The sequence below is a fragment of the Crinia signifera genome, chromosome 5 (genome assembly GCF_055691185.1).
Source record: "Crinia signifera chromosome 5, ASM5569118v1, whole genome shotgun sequence".
Classification (NCBI taxonomy): domain Eukaryota; kingdom Metazoa; phylum Chordata; class Amphibia; order Anura; family Myobatrachidae; genus Crinia; species Crinia signifera.
In genome coordinates, this window is record NC_139221.1 from 202,749,766 (window position 1) to 202,774,388 (window position 24,623).

General features: G+C 39.6%; 1 protein-coding gene across 5 annotated transcripts in view; it reads left to right on the forward strand.

Annotated features, from left to right (window-relative positions):
* The window catches only part of PDE1C (phosphodiesterase 1C), a 790,350-nt gene that overhangs the window by 596,679 nt on the left and 169,048 nt on the right, over positions 1–24,623 (forward strand). For all 5 annotated transcript variants that reach the window (XM_083188441.1, XM_083188444.1, XM_083188443.1 and 2 more), the window contains 2 exons: positions 593–709; positions 21,185–21,325. In XM_083188441.1, the coding sequence (XP_083044567.1) occupies positions 593–709; positions 21,185–21,325 (258 nt within the window). The remainder of the gene's footprint in view (positions 1–592; positions 710–21,184; positions 21,326–24,623) is intronic.

Genomic DNA, 24,623 nt, shown 5'->3' on the forward strand with positions numbered 1-24,623 from the left:
ATCTTAAAAAACTTCACATGATGTTTATTGGTACTTATGTAATATCTGGGCTCCCGTTTTTCTTATGAGACCGCGTCCCCTCGCGGGGCTCGCTGCGCTTGCCACGCTTCGGGCACGGTGGCTCGCTGCGCTCACCACACTATATAAAATCAACTCCATGCGTAGTTGGATAGTAGGGGTATGAAAAAATGGGGTGCATTTAACATGGGAGCCCAGATAATACATAAGTACCGGGGGTTATTCTAGTTCACTCGCAAAGGCACAATCACTCTCTAATGGACAAAACCATGTGCACTGCAGGTGGGGCTGATGTAACATATGCAGAGAGAGTTAGATTTGAGTGGGGTTTGTACTTCAAATTGATATCTATATTGCAGTATTTACCCTGCACAGAAACATTAAAACACCCAAACGTAACTCTCTTTGCACATGTTACATCAGCCCCACCTGCAGTGCACATGGTTTTGTCCATTAGAGAGTGATTGTGCCTTTGCGAGTGAACTAGAATAACCCCCTTAGTTAATATTTCAGTTAAAAAGAAATGTATGTGATGAATGTTTGGAATCAATTATTGTTCATTTTACTCTTGCAGAATGTTGACAAGTGGTCCTTTGATGTCTTTGCACTAAATGATGCTAGTGGAGAGCATGCACTTAAATTCATCTTCTATGAATTACTCACACGTTATGATTTGATCAATCGCTTCAAGGTGAGTGGCTCCAATATATTTTCACTGAGTATGTAATAACAATCATTTAATTTAAATGAGATATTCAGTGATATTATAGATCACATTTCATGATGTCATTTTATAGTGCTCTCCTTCCAATCCATTTTTGTAAATGTTATTTTAATAATAGTTAATGATCCATGAAATACTTGTATCTATTCCTGATAATTGATAGCATAAAAACCTATTACAAAAGTATTGTTAACAAAAATAATATCTCAAAATAACTTTAACCCAATTTTGAAAAAAAAATGTGAATCTACTGTATATAATTTTGCTGTGTGTCAGAGAATAGCTCTACCCAAAACCGAAACCATAAGGTCAGATAACATCTGCTGTTCCCTAATCCTTGCTACTAGTAAGACCTTTTAAGAACTAGCTGCTACAGTTTAGTTGTTTCCCAATCACTATGAACTGTCTATGAACACAGGGGCCAATTCTGAGTTGAGTGCATATAAAAAAAAAAGAAAATAACCGTACAACTGGACATACTATGTTTCATATAATGAGGGAAATTTACTAAGATGGGAGTTCTATTTCACATGGGATGTTGCTATGGGCAACCAATCAGAACCTACATCTTATTTATTTAGCACCCTCTAGATAATAATAGATTGTCACATATTGGAGGCTTACCTCTGGAGCACGGAGCGCCTGCGGGGTGCGCATGATGGCAGCAGGATGGGGCTGACCGGATGGCTTCTGAGGAGGAGGTGACAGGCTTTGGTGTCTTAAGTGCGGCGGAGGCCACCATCTTGCCAATGTTTCTTGTTAGTGTTGGAGGCTTGGCGCAGGATGCTGCTGACTCTGGTTTCAGCAGGTGTCCTCTGTACAGGGGGGCGCCATGTTGGAGACCAGATCAGACCAAGTCTCCTGAGTTCTTACGCTAATGGTTCAGTCCTCTCTCAGGTGCTCAGGCTCATTGCCAGTACTTCTTGTTACTTACCTGTGTTAAGTGCTTCAGTCCTGAGCCTCTGAATTACTCTGGAGATTACTCTGATGCTGGCAGCCCTTAAAGCCACAGCTATTAAAGTCTTTCCGTGTCCACAGTCTTCAAGTCTTCAGCATCCACAGTCCTTAAAGCCCCAGTTACCAAAGCCTTTCCGTATACACAGTTATCAAGTCTTCAGCTTCCACGGTATCTTCAAACCACCGTTCCTAGTTATTCTTTAATCCACAACCACCAAGTCTTCCAGTATTCTTTCCTCGTATTTTCAAGCCTCAGCAGCAAGTTTCTACAGTAACCTTCCTCGTCTCCTAGATCTCAACAGTCGGGCGCTATTTCCTTCAATTCACTAGAAACTGGTTATTGCTTGAATTTCATTCTTGTTTCCCTTACCTTCATATTGTATTGCAAGACTTTCAAGCATAACTCTGTTCCCTCCAACATCTTTCACGATTATCTCAGCATTCCATTACATGAGTAAACAGTATAGCAGACCTTCTAGCTTCCATCCCCCTGCTGTATCTCCAGCGCCACCACACCCACCAATTCCAACTAGTGTGACATAGATATCTGATTGGTTGTCCATGGCAATATTCCATCTGAAATAGAAATCCCATCTTAGCCGATTTCCCCCAAAGGATGCAAAGACAATAACTGTATTTTCTGAAGGATAAAAAAACCTGACTACATATGCTGAACATTGTCATTTACATTTCTGTTTGAACATGACCCTCCCACATCTAATCTCTGTGTATATTTAGAATCTGTCCCACTTGCAGTGTAACATGGTTTGCCAAGGTGCAAGGGAGTATAATCATGTAGCATTGGAAAGTTCTAATTACCCAGGCCCAGGCTTGCAGTAGGGGTCTGGGTATTTTTTGCAGCACTGCACCGTTAGCTACCAACAGAGCCAATGGCACCCTAGTGTTTTCAATACTCGAGCCCTTGGCAACTCTTGGTGCCCCTGCCAGCATGTGCATTGCATATACAGTATGGTCTCACAACTTCTGTGCACAATCTAATAAATGACTACAGTTCGGTATTTCATGACATTACAATATGAGGATGTTTTATAAATAGATTATAATAATATTGATAGTGTTTTTTTGTATTGCTCAGAAAACCTGGACCAAAGTATATTAAACATTATTCACATTGAATGGGATCTATTATTTTATGAAATATTTATGTGAAGTTTTCACCATACTGATTAAAATAATAATTTGTTCATTTTTTAGAATAAAAATGTATAAGTACATTACATTATATCCGTAAACACTATTTGCTGCTCTCTGTTAAATTTACAAATGACAGTACTTAGTGGAATGAAAGCTACATACTGCTTAGTAGCACCCAATAGGCAATAACTAATATTAGAAAAAAACATTCATGTTACACAGCTGATTAAAATATCTTTGGGAGGGAATTGTTTAAAGATAGCCACTTTCTCATAAGGGTGGTACAGACATGTCCTCATATACCTATCCTTATTGCGCCATATGGTGCAATATGCCTGGCACAATTTCTTTCTGTATACTTTTACCTCAACTATACTGTATAGTATGTCTACATTTCCTTGATTGTGCTGCTTCTACCGAGTTTGCTTATAGTGTACTAAGTAGTTAGAATTAGTGTTTTGCTACAGCTAAGTGGCAAAGTGCACCAAACACAAACCTGTTTCCTTGGCATTACATTCTCAGCGTACACCAGGAGAAGTTGACAATGACGTTTAGCTGCTGATGTTCCCTTTTGACTTAGAGATCTGATCACACTACTCACAGTTTGACCATGTTTCTGCCAGTCCCACCATCTTACAACTGTTGTTGGGATAGTAGGACTGATGTGAGGTGCAGTCTAATGACTCAGAGGGAAAGGGGAATTAGAATGAAATAGAGATCATTACATAATGCTCTTCTTATCTTACTTCTCCCTCAAAAAACATAACAACAATATATTCATAAAATGTAATAACATTCCTGATTCTTTCTTTGGATGTTTTTAAGTTTCCTTAACTATCAATTAATATGCAGTACTGTACAGTAATTTCAGCGGTTTTCAGGACTGATGTGAGGTGCAGTCTAATGACTGAGAGGGAAAGCACTTGTCTATCAGCTGTGGCCTGGGGGAAATTAGAATGAAATAGAAAACATTACACGTGTGAGAGACCTTCTTATCTTATTTATTGAAATTCCCTCATAAAAACATAACAACAATATATTCATAATATGTAATAATATCACTGACTTTTTACAGTAAGTTTCCTTCGCTAATAATTATATACAGTATTTTGTCTCTTGAAATGTAATGTACTCTAGCTCTTTGTATAATTTATTTGCATGTACTGTATTTAGTGGAGACATACTGTATAAAGATACAGTATATTTATAACAGTATTCATGTTGCTAGAAACCACCTGAATAGAGTTTAAGATGCATTGTTTTAGTACTTGAGTCGATATCTTCAGCTTTGGGTGCCTTTAATTTATTGGTTTTATGTAGAAAAAAAAAAAAAAAAAACACATAATCATTATTTAAGATAACTTTTGTAATTTGCTTTTAAATTTTTTACATTTGAAATAATACAACAGTACTTCTGATGTATGGTATTCATAAAAATATGTAAATGTTAGCTGAATCTCAAATGTAAATAAACAGCAGTATATTAAATATCAGTTGCATTATTAAAAATGTATGAGAACATGCAGATATTAAGTACTTACTGTTTGTAAAATAGATCCATGATATTTTTCATTAGCAAATTTTTATCTACCCTGTGAGTTGTTAGTTCAATTAGATTGTAAGCTCATTGAGCAGGAGCTGCAGCCTAAATACTATTACTCAAAGCCGGCTTATTGAATATACTAATTTTTTTTTTAGAAATATTAAAAAATTTTGGAAGTATTCCATAAAAAAAAAAAATTCCCTATAAAGTTGAATTGCTTGCAAGAAGTGATAGCTGTTACTGGATTCAATAAAAATATTTCATGGATGCAGCTGCACATATGGTTTACAGGCATTTTAGGTAATGTGGTCCTGATAACCTGTGTGCAACATCATCTATGTGTTTTTGTTTCCTTAAGAATTATCACATTTTGCAAAGAATATAACAATTTTTTATAGTTTACATCAGTTCTAGATTTTAGTAACTGGATCTAGCAAAAGGTAGGAGAGATGCACATGTCCATCCCTTCATATGACTAGAAGAAATTTGATGAACCACCCTTCTTCCAGTCTACGTCTCTGAAAAACTGAATTACTTAATTGAGGCTATCTGTGTAGCCTGCTCTCATGACCCGGCTACCCATGTAACCCTTTTACAGTAGTTCAGATCAGAACCCTGGACAGCGCAACTCTCGACTTAGCAGTTCCTAAACTGCATCACTATCTCCTGCTGAAGACGGCAACACTCCTAGAGAGAAATACGGTCTATAGAAAAGGCTGTTTGGTTTATTTATAGTCATTCTTTTTACATACATATAACAAAAATATTTTTTTACAGTTAATTAATACCAATAGTCGTATATACGTATAATACATATTTGGTACAGTTAATACAGTAGTATATATTCCAAAATAGTATTGCAAACAGACTTTTTAACCACTGCCATAACAAGGCGGGATTTAGGAGTTACAATAGTTGTCACAATTTTTTATTATCATATGATGTGATTTTATCTGCATATTATATTATCATTTTTATTTGTTTATTGTTTCATTTTGATCCAGCTAGTTTTTCATTTGCCTCCAATGTATTTCTTATAATGAAAGATGTGAATATCATGCAACGGTTCTGTTTCCACAGGAGAAAGAAATAATATACATACAGATATTCATTATGTAAAATGTACAGTAATTCATATTGACCTGTCAGTGTTTTTTCTTTAAATACTTGTGTAAATGCAACTACCGTACAACTCGTGTTTGTCGAAATACATCCATCTTTATTTAATCTTATCAGGTGCAAAAGTATAGTTCTTTTCAAGTATGAGTAAAATAAATGTGTTATTTCCTCTCTATTATAATTTTAAAGGTTTTTCGTCATTCATTTAGTTGCACTGGATTCATGTTTGTTCAATTGAATTTAGTAATGTTACATGTTGTAGTTGCTGAAGAATTTAACTAAATTTACTAAATGTCTTAAGTACTGTAGTATTATGAGTAGGATACTAGAATTGCAATATACTGTAAAAATGTAACTTTGTGGTGTACAGGTAGGTTTTCATTTTGTATATAGTCATTTATAGTATAAAAAGATAGGACAATGATAGGCAATTCATTGTTCTGGGTGATGTGATTAGGGTGGTGGAACTCTTATACCACTTTCACATTGCAAAAACCTGCTTTCAACCCGTTTTTCTAAACGTGTCTAAAAACTGGTCAAAAGCCAGTTAAACCCCTTTCATATTGCATGGTTTAAAGGAATATTGCAGTTTAAATACCGTTTTGTACCTTTCAGATTCAACCCGTTTCACCCATAGAAAGCCATACAATGTCATTTTAAAAAAAATTTTCCTGCTTGTGGGCGGGGATTAAGTGTGGGTATCATTTGTAGCAAATACCGTTTCTAAACTGTTCAGACTGCAGGGAAAACGGCTCAGAAACGTGTAGGATCCTTCTTTTAACACGTGTCAAAATACCGGTTTTCTGTAACCGGTAAATTGACAATGTAGCTTTCACATTGCAGCTGGAACCGTTTTAAAGCACTAAAAAAACGGCAATATACCGTGTTACAGCTGCAATGTGAAAGGGGTATTAATTTCTGCTTTATATCTATGTGCAATTGATTGCATAATAATAGCAATTTTTCAAAGACCACTTTTGGGATTCTGCACTAATTACCAAATGTCTAAATATTGAATATTGGAGAGTTTCTGCACATAGGTAAGTTGTCAAACCACATACATGGGTATATTTACTGAAAAATCTATGGTTTTGCTTTAAGATTTTAAGATTTAAGAGTAATACACTTGCTCTATATGCCTACCTAATGCTCCTGCCTTCTCTTGTGGGACTGTGAAGTCCTGTATAAAGTATTTTTTTTAGAGTTAAAAACAAAAGCAATCTGTCTCTGTTGCTAGAAAGAGATAAGCTTAGATAGATAGATAGATAGATACCACTCTGTCCTGATCCACCTCTGCTCTTCTCTATTCCTCCTCCCTCCTTCCCCACCATTTAATAAGTCACCCTTCCTCTGTACACACACACACACACACACACACACACACACACACACATATTGCTAATTTCTATATAATTGAGGTTTCCAGTGATGAGTTATTGATTTTTTTATATTTATCACTTTAGGTAAATTATTGAAAATTATTATAGAAAAACTTGCATTGGATCAGTTTAAAATAACTATTATTTACCTAATGTGATAATAAAATATAATCCACAATTATGGGGTCATCTTTGGAAAAAATATTAATGTAGATTAAGGGAAAGGACATTTAAAGTACTAAACTTTTTTTTCCAGTTGTTTTGTCACATAATTTAAAGAGGAGTGTATTAAATATGAAATGATTCAGTAATATTGCCCAATGATGTGGCATAAAATTCTACATTCATATGTGCAGAAACTCCATTATTCAGTATTTATTTGAGAAATAGTGCAGAAATCTCAAGTGTTCAATGAAATGTTGTCATTATTCTGAATTTAATGGCATTTACAGTAGTTGCAAACTTTTGTTCATTTTGTCAGCAGAATTTAAGTTTGAATTCCACTTCCCTAATCATTCCACACAATGGGTTGGTCATCAGATGCAGTTGTGACTTTTTGATGGACATTTTAGTTGTAATTATTGACTACACAACCACACCATGCCATTATTATACTTTGACCACTTGCGCACACCCACCCACCCACCGATTTGGCATTTGATGTGCCAAGTTTTACATGTGATAAATCGCATGCGATTCCTTGGAGGTGGCGAGGGGATGCAGGCTGGTGAGCCAGACGGTGGTGTTCACAGAGATCCAGGCAGGGGAGCAGGGAGATGAGCTGCAAAAAACAAAATAAAATGGAAGACCGCTGATTGACTGATCAGAGAACTCCCATTAATTTGTATGGGTTTTTTAACCTTGTCTCCCGGCTCCCTTGCCTTGCTCTCCAAGAACACCACCGTCTGGCTCCCCCCTTCTGCGTCCACTCACCGCCTCTGTGAGTGCCTCTTCTGCTACTCTTCATCCACCCTGCCAGCTCCCAGCGTCCCCCCGCCCAGCTCCAGGCTGCACATAAGATTTATCTTATGTGCAGCCTGCCTGACCTCCTGACTTCGATACAATGTGCACAGGGACATGCATTGGGTCGGACGGGATGTCAAAATATGAGATTTGATCCAATTTATTGGTCCAATTAATCGGAATTGGGTCAAATCGGACCAAATCTCACAAGTGTATGGGGGCTTTTAGAGTATGTTTATCTTACTGCAGTGGACAAGAATTATTATATTATTTTTATGGTGTTACTTGCATTATTTAGGATTTTTTTATGGTGCTACTTACAAAAGAAATCTATTAAATACACAGGTTTCTTCTAATTATTATCTGAACTATATCTAGCATGCTGTAGTTATAAGTCGGGTTATGTCTAATGACACAGCAAATGACAAATGGGCAGCTGAAGACCTGCAGGTGTTCAGCAATTCTTCCTATTTGATTGTCGTGCCCACCAACATTCCCCCCCCCCACCCCCACCCCCCAAGAGGAGTACTGCATGCATACCACGCCACCAAGTACTGCAACGCAAAATCAAGGTTGCACAAGCAAATATGTATCAAGCTTGGCCAGTTAAGTGATGGGTATACCCTTTCGGCATCCATTCATTGGGGGAGATTCTCTAAGAATCTCCGCCCCCCTTCGCCGCCCATTGCATTTATAATTATCGCATATGTTGTAACATATGCGATAATTAAGGCAAAGGACAGCTCTTGCGTTAAGAGCTGTCCTTTCCGGTGAGAGTCACCGGGTCCCAGCAGGTCCCGGCGGCTACCCCTCACTCACACACCCGTCGCTGCTGCTGCTGCAACGGGCTCTCCTCCTCCCTGCACCCCGAAGAGGATCAGTGCAGGGAGGAGGTCACAGGTCCGGGCAGCACAGCTCTCCGGACACAGGTGAGAAAGGAGGGGGCGATGCGGGGCGGCGGGGGGTCGGCGCGGGGGTGGCAGAGGGTTGCGGTAGAAGCCCATTGGCTTTTATGAGGCATCGCCAGATTTTTCGCTTAGAGAATCTCCCCCATTATCATTCAACTGTAACGGCAACATTTTCTTAGCAAATTGAATGATAACTGTTTTTCATTATAAATTTAGTCTCAATGCTGATTTAGAAATAACCTGATGAATCACCTATGTGAATAAAGCTTCTGTTCTACATGATACATTTACTTAGCTGATAGATTATAAAATCAGACTTGTGGTCTTTTTTTCTTACTGCACTCTATTAGTATTTTCTTTTTTTCATATACCATAACAATTATACTATAATCTGCTTCATGCAGCCATGAGTAAAGTCTCTGTGGTAGATCAATAACATAAACCTCACACTTAATCTTCTTAGTAGACATGGGTTTATCTTTTTAACACAACAAGTACATATAATCTCATTAAAAATATTTTACAATTCGTCCTTAAATATTGACTTGTATTTATACAATTATCAATCCGTAAAAAGTATGAGCTACCTTTAATTCATAACTATGGGTTAAAAACGCCTCATATTCATTAAGTACTATATAGCATACAGTCCTAATCTTACAATAATATACTGTAAATTCTAGTGATTTAGGAAAAAGGGCTTTGTGGCCTCATTTCTTTGGGATTTATTCTTGGATTTACCATCATTATTAGCAGCAAATTCTCTGCCATCTGGTCACTTGGAGTTTATTTCCAGGGCAGGTCTGATAACCTGCTCAACAGTAAGTTATGTCCAAAAATTGCCTGGTGGTTTTTTATTTTTGTAAATCACTTTTGCTAACTTTGATGACATTGATATTTTATACATGTTTCCTATACAGGAGCAATAAGCTCCACAAGCAAGGTGTCAGCCACCAGTATGACAAGTCCAGAGTTCTAATACTGTCTTCTATTTTAGCATTGAACATTTTGACCCTAGCAGCTAAGATTAGGAAGAATAAGGACTTTTCTGATGTTAAGAATGGTGATATGTTACATAAGCTTTTCCTATGTGCCTAGTGCTTACCCACTAATTTCAGAGAGCTACAGCTACAGTGCAGCTGTATTGACTCATGTTAGGGATGGTGCTTTTTGCCTGTTGATAAGTGTTGGGTAAATATTCAAAGAGGTGATTGTTCAATATATCTTTTAGAAGACATTTTATGGACCCCAAACATTTATATCATTTTGGGACAAATAAGTATCCGGACTCAATCTTAATGTTTTGTCTTCTCTCATGCAATTTAATCCGTAAACTTAACCTTTCCTGGTGACAAGAATGCAGTATTCAAACTAGGCCATATGTAAAATGTGCAGAAAGAGTTAAATTTGGTTGGGGTGTGTTGAAACTGAGATATACATTGCAGTGTAAAAATAATGCAGACAGTATTTACCTTGCACAGAAACAAAATAACTCACACAAATCTAACTCTCTCTCTATACATGTTACATCATCCCCACCTGCAGTGCACATGGTTTTGCCCATTTTGAGAACAAATTAGTATGGCGATCAGATCTGAATAAGAAACAAATAGGTGGTTATTCACTCAAAGAGAGATAAAACAGTGAGATCTATACTTTTTAGCCTGTGTGACTAAAGTAATAGATAAAGGGAATGGAGGCATATATATATATATATATATATATTACACTCAGTGTAATATGCAGCGGTCCCCGGTGCCCAAAGGAAAAAAATGCAAACTCCAATAGAAGAACTGGCACTCAAGAGGCAAACAACGGTATAATGAAAGCTTTCATTATACCGTTGTTTGCCTCTTGAGTGCCAGTTCTTCTATTGGTGTTTATATATACAGTAAATTGTCAGGGCACTCCTCAAGACAGTTCCAAACGATGTTTTAATTGCCCCGGTGCCTCCTCATGTGCTCCTGCACAGTGATATAGGACAAGTCGGTAGTGGCACTCGTGGGTCTCTCAGGATTAGAAAGAACAACAGACACCAAAGTCTGGCAACGTTTCGGTTTATTACCGTTATCAAGCCTCCTATAATAGACAGGGGATCCGGCACAGCCACTTAAAATATCAGCTTCGGCGGGTGCCCACACAGCAATACAGCTATTTATAATCCACAGACATGTCGCACTCCAGCCAGTTTCCAAAACGCTTTATTGCAGACAACAATGACACAGCAACGTTTCAATACACTTAAGTATTATCGTCAGGCATATATATATATGACACAATCTCCAAATTGCACTAAAAGGAACCTACTCGGTCGCTGTTGACACTTAGTTCCCCACTAGTCAGAACTAACACCTCAAACATACACCAACAATAGTGTCTTAAGCGCCCTAAATCATGTGATGTCTTTACAATAATTCAATAAATTGCATAAAACATAAATGAAAAAAAAGAAATACACTTGTAGCTTCTTTGATTTTTCGAAGGGTAACTTTCTTTTATTTTCAAGAGCTTTAGATCAGAACCCCAGCTTATCTAGATTATAGTAAGGTTTTTGACAATGTTCCACATTGCAGATTACTAAATAAACTCAAAAGCATTGGATTAAATAATAAGATGTTTTTTTTGGATAAGATCTTGATTGCAGGATAGAAAACATAGAGTTGTAGTAAATGGAGTGCATTCATGGGAGGTACATGTTATCAGTGAAGTACCCCGGGAATCTGTACTTGGACCGGTGCTCTTTAATATCTTTATTGTTGACATTGCAAATGGTACTGAAGGGAAATAATGCCTTTTTGCAGATAACACAAAGGTATGCAAAAGGTCAGTCACTCCAGGATGGGTAAAACATAGACTGATGATCTACATAGACTAGAGCAATGTTTAGGAGTATGGCAATTTCATTTTGAAGCCAAAAAATGAAAAATCATGTACTTCGCAGTGTTAAAAATTCAAAGGCTAAATATAGTATTAATGGCACTAGTGTATATTAGAAACTACTGAAGAGGAAAGGGATCTAGGAGTCACTAGTTGAATTGATTTAAAAGCAGGCAAGCAGTGTAACAAAGCAACGAGGAAGGCAAGGCAGATGCTTGGTTGCATAGGGAGATGAATCAGCAACAGGAAGAAAGAAGTAATATTGCCATAGTATAGGTCATTGGTACACCTTATATAGAATACTGAGCCCAGTTCTGGAGGCCATATATTCAGAAGGATTCATGCCAACCAGACACCTCTGCAATACCACCAATAGTCACAATACAACAGATACTGGACATTGAGGCATCCCCCATTTGCTCAATAAAGAGTTGTAAACATTACACCACAATGGCCTTTATTCAGATCTGATCGCAGTACAATTTTGTTTGGAAAATTAGCAAAACCATGTGCACTGCAAGTGGGGCAAATGTAACATGTGCAGAGAGAGTTAGATTTGTGTGAGTTATTTTGTTTCTGTGCAGGGTAAATACTGGCTGCTTTATTTTTACACTGCAATTTAGATTTCAGTTTCAACACACCCCACCCAAATTTAACTCTCTCTGCACATCTGTTACATCTGCCCCACATGCAGTACACATGGTTTTGCCCATTTTCCAAACACATTTGTAAATTTGTATTTTAATCCCTTTTTCTTTTTTTTTTCTTTTTTTTCTATTATTTTCATTTTTTATTTCTTTTATTTATTTACATTACATATATATATATATATATATATATATATATATATATATATATAGGATGCATCGTGAGCAAGCCGAGTTTGATCAATAATTAAGCTTTAAGTACAGAACAATCTACCTTTGCACCAACAGATTCTTTTAAAACCAACAATTTTTTATGACTCTCTTGCTTTTTTTTTTCTTTTTTGCAAACTCGGTTTGCCCACGATACTTCCTTCTGTGTTAGGGGAGAAAGGCTCCCACACAGATTGTTGGACTATTTATACATTTTCGTTTTGTTGTTTTTGATATTTTGTACTTTATCATTTACTAAAGCACAATATAGCACAATTCATAGAGTGCATGTCATTATTATCATTCAACTTCATAACCTGTAGAATTAACCATAGCAACCACCTTCCATATGTATACTTTGACTTCAGCTATATGGTAATACAAAACCCAGACAACTAGGCAGTGCGCAGCACTATAAAACAATATACTGGAATCAATTAATGGAGACAGTCACCCGTCAGTGCAGCAGCTAGCCACATCGATTTAGTGCGCTGATAACGTGAAACTTTACAGGTACAGAGTGATGTAGTTGGAAAATGTCCAAAAATCAGAGTACTGTGTGGATCTTACCATGTTGCATCATGCAGATAGACTCATATGCACATATAGAAATGCATTGAGGGGGAATGTTTTTACAAGTTCTTAAAATACCTCAACTGTGTAAAAGAAAAAGAGCACAGGATCAGGCCAATCGTTTCCCATATACTCCTGTACCCCATGAGCAGGATGGCCAGTAAATGGCTGCAGTGAGTGTGAGTCAGAGGATGTACAGTATAGCTACAATCTGCTAAAAAAGAAAGGTAAAAAAAATTGCTTATTTTGGAATTGTGTGATTATTAGATTGTTTTACCATACTTTTGTATTTATTCACTTATGATAACTTTGTCTTTTAGAAGTGTTTATCTGTACAGTGTTTGCTCAACTGGGGTCATGGGTAAGAGCCTAAAGCCAGTGCTTTCCAAACTGGGTGCCTCAGGACATTTTCAGGGGTGCCTTGGATTGGTGGTCCATGACCAATTTACATTCATGATCAATGTAATAGGCAAAACCAGCGCTGATGGCTGCCAGCAATAAAATGTGAGCAAGCAGAAGCAAATCCTGTCCCTCACCATATAACTGAATGACTTTCAAATATAGCCGCTACCTTCGAACAGGTCCTCGGCGCACCAATCGCAGAGGCCCACAAGTGAATGTGACGTGTGTATGTCTGAGTTGTTCACAATATAAACACAATGGGGCAGATGTATTAAGCCTTAACAAGAGATAAATGCAAGGGTGATAAAGAGAGATAAATGCCCAGCCAATCACCTGCTAACTGCCATGTTACAGGCTGTGTTTGAAAAAAGTCAGTAAGGAGCTGATTGGCTGGAGTTTTATCTCTCCTTATCACACTTGCAGTCATCTCTTGTTAACCCCTTCCCGACATTTGACGTACATGTACGTCATGGTCGGGAAGTACTTCCCGACATTTGACGTACATGTACGTCATGGCTTCTAACTGTCACTGCGTCTATAGACGCGGTGACAGTTAGGAGATGTCTGCTGTCCCTGACAGCAGACATCCCCCCTCGCCGCCCAGGGGGGGCAGGGGTGCCCCCCCCCGGTCGGCGATCGCTGTGATTGGCTGTTCAAATCTGAACAGCCATTCACAGCGTTTCCTGTGTTACCGGCGGCTAAGCCGCTCGGTAACACATAAAACGGTGGTGATCGGTGCAGCACCGATCACCACCGATGAGCAGCACCCCCCTCCCACCCACCCGGCACTCACCCGGCAGCTCCGGGGCAGCAGGCTCACCCGGCTCCCCCAGCAGCAGCAACAGCCTCAGCGCACGCAGCGCTTCCCCCCTCCCACCCCCCCCCCGCAAGCCGCAGCAGCAGCAGTAAATAATAAAATGGAATGGAATGAAATATATATATATATAAATATATATATATATATATATGTGTGTGTATGTGTATATATATATATATATATATATACACATATATGTATGTGTATATATGTATATATATATATATACACACATATATATGTATATATATATATACACATATATATATATGTGTATATATATATATATGTGTATATGTATATATATATATGTATATATATATATATATATGTATGTATATGTATATATATATATATATATATATATATATATATATATATGCTTCCAGACAGATATTCCCGACATATGACGTATATATACGTCATGGTCGGGAGGTACTTCCCGTCCGAAGACGTATATATACGTCATGGTTTTATAAACTGTCACCGCGTCTATAGACGCGGTGACAGTTTGGAGATGTCTGCTGTCCCTGACAGCAGACATCCCCCCTCGCGGCGATCGGCTGTTCAAATGTGAACAGCCAATTGCAGCGTTTTCTGTGTTACCGGCGGCTAAGCCGCTCGGTAACACAGTGATCGGTGGTGACCGGTGCTGTTAAGTACAGCACCGATCACCACCGATCGCCAGCCCCCCCCCTCCCACCCGGCAGCCCCCTCCCTCCCACCCACCCGGCTGCCGCAGCGCCAGCACCCCTCCCAACCCCCCACCAGCCGCAGCGCCAGCCCCCCTCCCAAAGCTGGTGACCAAAATGGGGTCACATGTGGGGGGGTTCCACTGTATTGGTGCTTCGGGGGTCTTGCTAATGCGACATAGCACCCACCATTCATTCCACCACCAAAAATCACTCCTTCCCTTCTGAGTCCTGCCATGCACCCAAATGGTATTTTTGGGTCACATATGAGGCATTGCCGTACTGGGGAGAAATTGGGGCACAGATTTTGGGGTGCTTTGTCTCCTTCATTCCTTGCGAAAATGAAAAATTTTGAGCCAGAACTGCATTTTTGTGTAAAAAATTACATTTTTTTACACAAAAATGCAGATCTGGCTCAAAATTTTTCATTTTCACAAGGAATGAAGGAGACAAAGCACCCCAAAATCTGTGCCCCAATTTCTCCAGAGTATGGCAATGCCTCACATGTGACCAAAAAATACCAGTTGGGTGCATGGCAGGACTCAGAAGGGAAGGAGTGATTTTTGGATTTTGCAGCACAGATTCTGGTTGAATGACCCCTGAAGCACCCATACAGTGGAACCCCCCCACAAGTGACCCCATTTTGCAAACTACACCCTTCAGGGAATTCATCAGGGGGTATAGTGTACATTTCAAACCCCCAGGGGTTTCACCAATTTTGATACAACTGAGCTGTGAAAATGAAAAATTAATTTTTTTCATTTTCACAGCCCAGTTGTATCAAAATTGGTGAAACCCCTGGGGGTTTGAAATGTACACTATACCCCTAAATGAATTCCCTGAAGGGTGTAGTTTGCAAAATGGGGTGACTTGTGGGGGAGGTTCCTAACTTTTAGCACTTATGGTGCCTAGAAACCTACATGGTGCCTAAAAAAAAATCTCATAAAAAGGAGGCTCCAAAATCAAGTAGGTGCTCCTTCTATTATGAAGCCTGTGGTTTGGTCAACGTGCACACTAGGGCCACATATAGGATATTTATGAAAACAAAAGAATTGGGGGAATCAATTTTTAGTCACATTTCTCTAGTAAAATCTACTGTGTTCGTTAGAAAAATGTATTAAAATTGAAACTCTGCAAAAAAAAAGAAATTTTGAAATTTCACCTACACTTTGTTTTAATTCCTGTGAAACACCTAAAGGGTTAACAAACTTCCAAAATGCTGTTTTGAATACTGTGAGGGGTGCAGTTTTTGAAATGGCATCATTTATGGGGGTGTCTCACATACAAGTCCCTCAAAGTCACATCAGAACTGAACTGGTCCCTAAAAAAATCAGTGTTTGAAATTTTATTGAAAATTTGAGAATTTGCTATTCATATTTGAAGCCTCCTAGTGTCCAAAAAAATGAAAAGGAGGTTGAAATAATGATTGCAACATAAAGTAGACATATGGTCTTTGTTAGTTATTAACTATTTTGAGTGGTATGTTTATTTGTCTCACAAGCAGAAAATGTGACATTTTGCAAATTGCAAAATTTTCCATTTTTTCACGACATTTTGGTATTTTTCACAAAAAAACACAGACTGTATCGACCCAAATTTAACACTAACTTGAAGTACAATGTGTCACGAGAAAACAATCTCAAAATCACTGGGATAAGTAAAAGCAAAAAAAAGTTATCCCCACTTAAGTGAAACATGTCAGATTTGAAAAAAATGGCTCTGTCAGGAACGCAAAAACTGGCTCTGTCAGGAAGGGGTTAAGGCTTAATACATCTGCCCTAATGGGCCTTATTCTAGTTCACTGTTTCTGACAAAATCCTTCTTAGATGGGCAAAACCATGTGCGCTGCAGGGGGGCAGATGTAACATGTGCAGAGAGAATTAGATTTGGTGAGTTATTTTGTTTCTGTGCAGGGTAAATACTGGCTGCTTTATTTTTACACTGCAATATAGATCTCAATTTAAAGTTAAACCCCACCCAAATCTAATTCTCTCTTCACAAGTAGCATCTGCCCCCCTGCACATAGGCGAATCTAGAATTATGGTAATGGGTGGTCCCAGATCTAGACATAACAGGAGGGGGACCTTTGCGCGGCGTAGCCGCGCGGCAAAAAGGGGGCGTGGTCTCATGGGAAGGAGGCGTGGCATCACAAAAAGGGGGGTGGTATTACACTTTAGACCATACACAGTAATGCCCATTACACATTTTAGCAAACTCCGTAATACCCATTACACATAAAGCCACACGCCGTAATGCCAATTACACATAAGGCCACACACCATAATGCCCATTACACATTGTGCCACATATCATGATGCCCATTACATACTATATAACAAACCGTAATGCCCATTACATATTTGCCACATAAGTGCTGCTTACCTACGTGCTCATTGCTAGGGGGTTCTTGCTTAATGGCACCATAGTACCCATTACACATGATGGCTCACACCATAGTACCCATTACACATGATGCCGCACACCATAGTACCCATTACACATGATGCCGCACACCATAGTACCCATTACACATGATGCCGTGCACCATAGTACCAATTACACATGATGCTGCACACATAATGTCCCTTACACATGATGCTGCACACATAATGGAGGTTATTCTGATCGGAGCGGCCAAACGTGCGTACGTTCCATATTAGCGCACGCTCTCCGTACGCGGCCGTTGAGGTTAAGTCCACCCACAACTCAGCCGCATACGTACGGCCAGAAACAACGTCAAAGGGGAGTGGCGTACAATTGAGCGTACGCCAACGTACACGGACGGCCCAGCCCTTACACTCCGACAACTGGCGTACAACAGAGCGTACGCCACCGTTTACGGACGTCTCTCATCCGTCTTCCCACCGACTTCTTGCGGAAATCTGAGCGTACGCCAGCTTGCACGGACGGGTCGCTATTGTTTTCAATGGAAAACTCAGCTTATGTCACCGCTCGTGAGAGTGAGCGTACGTCCGTGTACGCTGGCATACCCTTCACATGTATGGACCTGCAAATCTTGCCTTTCAACTAAAATTCAGACAATTAATTAATTATTCTAATTGTTATTCAATTATTGTTTTCTATTAACTCAATTGTCTACCTTAATAAAGACCCTAATAAAACAACATTTTAACCCTCATTACATGTATATTTGTTATGTTCTAATGTGGCATTTTAATCACTATCTATGTGTCCCACATTGCTTTTACTTTTAAATAAATTTATGTTGGTGTTTGTGTGTATGTACTAAATTATGTCCATAATTAGTTTGATCTGATTTTTTAAATTTTGGGTACTATACAAAGATTGTGTGCAAAATAGTGGGCATGGGCTTAAAACATTGCTGAAACATACTTTGTAGGTGTTAGATGTGGTTTATGTTATTGTATCATAAATACAAAACCTATGTTTGTATTAGAGTGAACACGTTGACACATGTCGACTTGTGTAGATTGAGTGTGCTACTGTGTAAAGTCTATGAAAGCACGTAGTGAATGTGTCTAACTGTTTAACAAATACCTACCTTAGCATATATAAGCAGGTCTTAAAAAGATTATTACCTTAAATTAAACAAACCTTTAAATGTAGAGAAGTATAGAAAGATAAGCTTCCAATGTGTTTGAGTGCTGTGTGTGGCTTGCAGGTAGTGAAATCATGGTTTGGACTTAATAGACTGCAGCATTGCTTATTACATTCAGGTGTATGTGTTTGAGTAGTAATCAGCGTAAATTAGCAAACCCAGGCGCACGCAGGCATGCGGTATCTGTAGGGGTGGTCTGAGGTGGCGGTTGGCGGCCGCCTGTTTTGTGTCCGAAATGAACGTTGCTTTAGGCGATCGTGCGGTAGTAGCACCGCTCATTTTTGGTGCACACCCCCGTGTACGCCCATATTTACGCCCATTTTCCCTCATTATTTCGGCCGCTCCCCTCAACACGCCCCTATGCCGCCCCCAATGCCCGTACTCTCGCGTACAGGTTTTTTCGCACGGAGAGACCCGTCCGTAAGCGTTGTGGAGTGTTCGCGCCTGCGCATTAGCGAATGTACGCATGCGCAGATCATGAAAAACCCCGGAACGTACGCGTACGGCCCGGCCGCACCAACCAGAATAAGGCCCAATGCCCCTTACACATGATGCTGCACAAATAATGCCGCTTACACATGATGCTGCACACCGTAATGCCCCTTTGAAATAATACCCCTTTCACAACAGAAAATGCAGGGATTTACCCGGGAATATGGTCCCAGGATCATGCAGGGACATTCCCAGGCTGACCCTTTATACACCAGCCTAGTCCCTGCATTTTCTGGTGTGAGGGGGAGAGACAACCACTCTCCTCTCCCTACCCCCCTTTAACAAACCAGCTATATCTTTGGAACCAACTGACCCATTTACATGAGACCAGTATCATATTGAAGAACTTTTGAGTTGGCTTTGAATGATTTTGGTCCCGTGAAACTGGGCTGTTTGGTTCCAGAGAAATCTGCCCTCAAAGAACATAAACAGTCATGAAATTACATTTAAGAAAAAAAATAAAAATAAAATGGTTTAACCTCAAAATCCCTGGAACCAATTAACCCATATGGATCCAGCCTGGTATCAGATTGAAGGACCAGCGATTTGGGTTCAACTGAGATCAACCTTGAGCTTCAGTGATGCCAATGGGGGAACTGGCAGCCGTTGAACTGGGTGGGGGTCCCATGTTATCCTAAAGGGAAAACGTTCCAGCTTTGCCTGACCGTATCTCCGGTTCCCAGAGGGCTAGAGACACGGGGCTGGGCTCGTTGGAAAGCCCCATCCCTCAGCTACAAAATGGGCTAATGGGTGGTCCTGTGCACCCCCGGACCACCCCCTAGATTCGCCTATGCCCCTGCAGTGCACATGGTTTTGTCCATCGAATAAGGATTTTGTCAGAAAGATTGAACTAGAATAAGGCCCAATATACCTTATCTTATTATTGTTTCATACATTTCTCAATGAGAAACTTTTTTGGCCTAGGTGTCATGAGAAACATTCTGATACCCTGGGGCACCATGATTAAAAGTTTGGGAACCACTGGCCTAAGCTTTTATTTGATGAAATACCTCTGCTGGTTGTCTTCTGGCTGCCTCCTTATCACACCGGTTAAGATGACAGTCTATTCTTGGCTAATACCCATCTTAATATGTGACACTGCTGCTGATTTGTAATCACACCAATTGTAAAACTACAGTATAAATTGCTTTTCTACTCATTTTGTGAACATTAGCGTTGGTGATACATTATTATTTTTTTAAATGTCAGATAATAAAGAAGAGGGATGCTAAAAATCAGGGTACTGGAGCCAGGGTATGTTTAGGAGAAATCTTGCAAAGTCAGATAAGACTTCTACAGACTTGCAGCACGTTGAGCCATTTACCTTTCTAAACTCTGTATAAACTCTGTATGTTAGTTTTAGCTCAGTAGTCTGTGCAAAAGGCATAAATATCCAATTGATGTTCGATAAACAAGAATAAAGAATGAGGTGAATTGATTCCAAAAGACTGATTTCCCCACCTAAAAGGGACAGAATGGGTAGGTATTATGTACATGTGCTCATGTGTCTGTGTTTAACTCATTTTTAGAATTAAGCAATATTTTATTTGTATTGACATTTGGTAACACTTTTCTTTTTGCACTGTACATCCGAGATATAAAAAATGGTAATTGTATTGCATTTTATTCACCCCAAAAAATATTGTTAAGTTGTCCTAATCTTAGATACAGTGGGCCAGGTTCTCTGAGATTCAAAAGTGATAAAATGGAGAGTGATAAACAGCCAGCCAATCAGCTCCTGTCTGACATTTTTCAAACAGTCTGTGACATGGCAGGTAGGAGCTGATTGGCTGTCTCTTTATCACTCTCCATTTTATCACTTTTGAAGCTTAGAGAATCTAGCCCAGTATCTGTTTCTCGTGGTAATATCCATTGTTTTCCTATGCATACTTCAATTTTGACAGTATATACATCAAAACACAACAGATGTACTATTCAAAATATGGTAATGATTTCAATAATTTGTAGTACTGTATTAGTTCAATTATAATGGCTTTGTTGTCTTCTTATTTTACTTTATATCCTTCTGTATTGTGTCTAGTTTAAGTGTCCTCATTGATTTATTGTTATCACGTCCTAATGATGTCATATCTATGAGACAAAATAGTCATAGTTCTTTCTATTCTAGATCCCAATCTCTGCACTTGTTTCTTTTGTGGAAGCACTGGAAGTTGGATACACTAAACATAAAAATCCATATCATAACCTGGTTCATGCAGCAGACGTTACACAAACTGTGCATTACTTTCTCTTTAAGTCAGGCTTAGCGGTAAGTAAATGCTTTCTTTTTCTGCTTAAACTTTAAATTTCAGTCACATAAACATTCACTTGTCAACTGTTGGTCAGATGTAAATAACATTATTATATAGAATACACCAGTGATTTTCAACCTTTTTTACCTTGCGGCACACTAAACAAGATTTTTAAATTGCCAAGGCACAGGGCAAAACACATTGAGCCCCACGGGAAAAAAACACACAAACCTATTGGCCCCCATATAAAAAAACAATCACACTGTTCCCCACAGGTAACAAAAGTAAAACACATTGGCCCTTTACGTGAAAAGAAGAGACCAGTAACTAACAGTTGAACTGGTGGTGGCTGTAAACTGGTTTGGGCATCTCTAGATCTGGAGGCACACTTGAGAACAGCTCAAGGCACACTAGTGTGCCATGGCACAGTGGTTGAAAAACACTGGAATACACAGTGATATTACCATTTGTGGTGACACTCGCTGCACACTGAATGTCTTCCTCACACTCCTTTAGCATGCCTGTGGGCAGAAAGGGGGTGTGGTTTAATTTGGGATCTCAGTCACATTACTACTGTCTGCATGCACTGTCAGCTCTTCCTCTATGAAAGCAGCTGTCCCAGGAGAATGTCGCAATGCAGCACCTGGCTCCTTTCACTTTGGAGAAGCCATCATTTTGGTGTTGCGCCTCCCTACTAATGCAACTGAGAGTACAGTCATTTTGCCGGGTACAGCACCTGCAAATTACCAGGTTAAAGCTTTTCAACCTGGGAATTTGCTGAAAACTCTGGGTTTTTCTGTGGTGTGAAAGGGTCAACACAGGTCTTAAGGTGGCCATACATCAGAAAGATATTGTACCCAATCATACAATCTCAATTGATTGTAAGATGGATTGTATGCAGATTGTGCGCACATCTTGTGTACACAAATCATACAATCAATCATCAGATGGATTGTATGACTGATTGTATGATGGATTGTATGCAGATTGTGTGCACATCTTGTATACACAATCATACAGCAGATGGATTGTATGACTGATTGTAAGATGGATTGTGTGTAGATTGTGTGTCCAAAAACCACCAAGGACTGCCGGGGATTTCAAGGGAAATTGTACACAATCATGAGCGCAATCGATCTTAAGATCGATCTTTCTGATGTATGGCCAGCTTTAAATCCCGGCACTCCGACCCTGGTCAAGAGCAGGGTTCAAGTGCTTGGATTTAAGACTCGTGTTGACCCATTCACACCAAAGAAAAATCCGGGTTTTTCTGGGTTGAACAGCTTTAACATGGTAATTTGCTTCTGGTGTGAAAGGGGTATAAGAGAAAAATACATTGTTTCCTTCTTGCACACTCAACGATATCAGTAGCCAGATTTAAATAATAGAATTAATAGAATTTTTTTGTAAATATATGAATAAGCCCCAAACTGTCGTCAAGGGTTATCTGTGTATTAGGGGTCACTATTGCTATATCTAGGTGCAGGGTGTGGCCCCCCAAAACAATCAGCATAAGCCAGAATGCCCAGAGCAGCATAACAGTGAAGAAACTGACTTGTTAATAAATGTTAGTGTTAAGAAGCAAGAGCTATATAAAAAAAAGTGATGCAAAAGTAACGACTGCCGGAGGTGCCCGGGTCCCGCTCCCCCCCTCCCCGTTGCAAGGAGCCAGGCCGCATGGCGTAGAGAGGACAGGCTGATGCAGCACAGCCTCTCTTCCCTTCTCAGCACACACTGCTCAGTGCCGTGTACTGAGCAGGGGAGAGAGGCGGCAGCAGCCTGTCCTCTCTCAGCCTGTCCTCTCTTCCAGGTCGGCTGCCCATACACAACCTGCACCGCCAGCTAAATTGATTTTTTTGCACCCTCTCTGGTGACCACGCCCCTCCAGATGACCACACCACTTTTTTACAGAGGCCCGGCGGCACTGGGTATATCACTGAGGTGCATGAAAGGGAATACATCATAGTAGAATTCAGAGATCTTGGTTACATATATTTTTGCAAATACTGTATATGAATAAGCCCCCAAGCTGTCATCAAGGATTCTCTGTGTCTTGGGGTCCCTATTGCTATATCTATATGTGGGGTGCGGGACCCCCATTAAAACAAAAAATGGTTACTTAAACAGTGCACTGGGGGGGGGGGAGGAAACAATGTGGTTTCCATGATACCTGATGGCCTCGTATGAGACACTAGTAGAAAAAACTAAATCTGACTACAGTACAAGGGCTTTAAGGCTACTAGTGCAATATTCATATCTCTGAAATAGTCCTTCTGTTATACAGTACATATACTGTCAGTGTAAAATGCCTTGTGTAGTTCGCTACTGCAGTAACACATTTAAAATGTTACCCTTTGAAGTAAACCCCCAATATACTCCCCCGTCTGGTTGCCTAGGCCCTGCTTGCAGCAGATTGTTCGCTACTATGGTCAGCAGCAGCACCCCCGCTGCATGTGATATAGTTATACTGAACCACATCCGTCACAGTAGTGCATTCAGTCCCCAGCAGCTGTAGCTGGTTTACTACCAATGTTTATCAACACTTAGCACATGTGACATCCTCAGCCAATGAGGGATCCAGCCACATATAGCCATGTGATGCGGTCATATGACCCGCTCCGGTACTTGCACAGCAATGCGCCCAGTTACCCCTTTACTTCACTTAGCATAAGCACATGCTGGATAGAAGTGTGCTGCAGTCTAGCACAGTCTGTTGGCTGCCCCTGATTGCCTTAAGAACTGGCGATCGTGGCCACACTTACATCATGGCCTGTACTTCCGGGTTGCACAGGAAGTGATGTTATGCATTTCTCAGTGTTACACTCCCTATAAAAGCAGGGCCCCAGGCAGCCTTCTCTTGGTCCCTAAGTTCCATTTCTACAGTATATACATTGAACCTTGGATTTACAATTGATTGCTGTTGTATACATTGTGACTGCCTTAAGGAAGGTCCTTTATGGACCGAAACGTTGGCAGGTTTTCTGTATTTACCCGTGGAATAAACCTTGGACCCTTTGGTTTTTGAACACTTCTACAAAATCTGTTGAGTCCTGTATCCTCTAGGGATTTATTCTGTGTGTGTGTGTGTGTGTGTATATGTATGTATATATATATATATATATATATATATATATATATATATATATTTATATATATATATATATATATATATAGATGTAGAGGTGCACTTAGATGTGTTTCACCAACAACAGACTTTTTTTAAAAATAGAATGTGTTTATTCCAAACAGTAAAAAGATTTTCATATAAAATACATATTGTGCAAGCCATTGAGTGGGATACCTAAACCCCAGGAT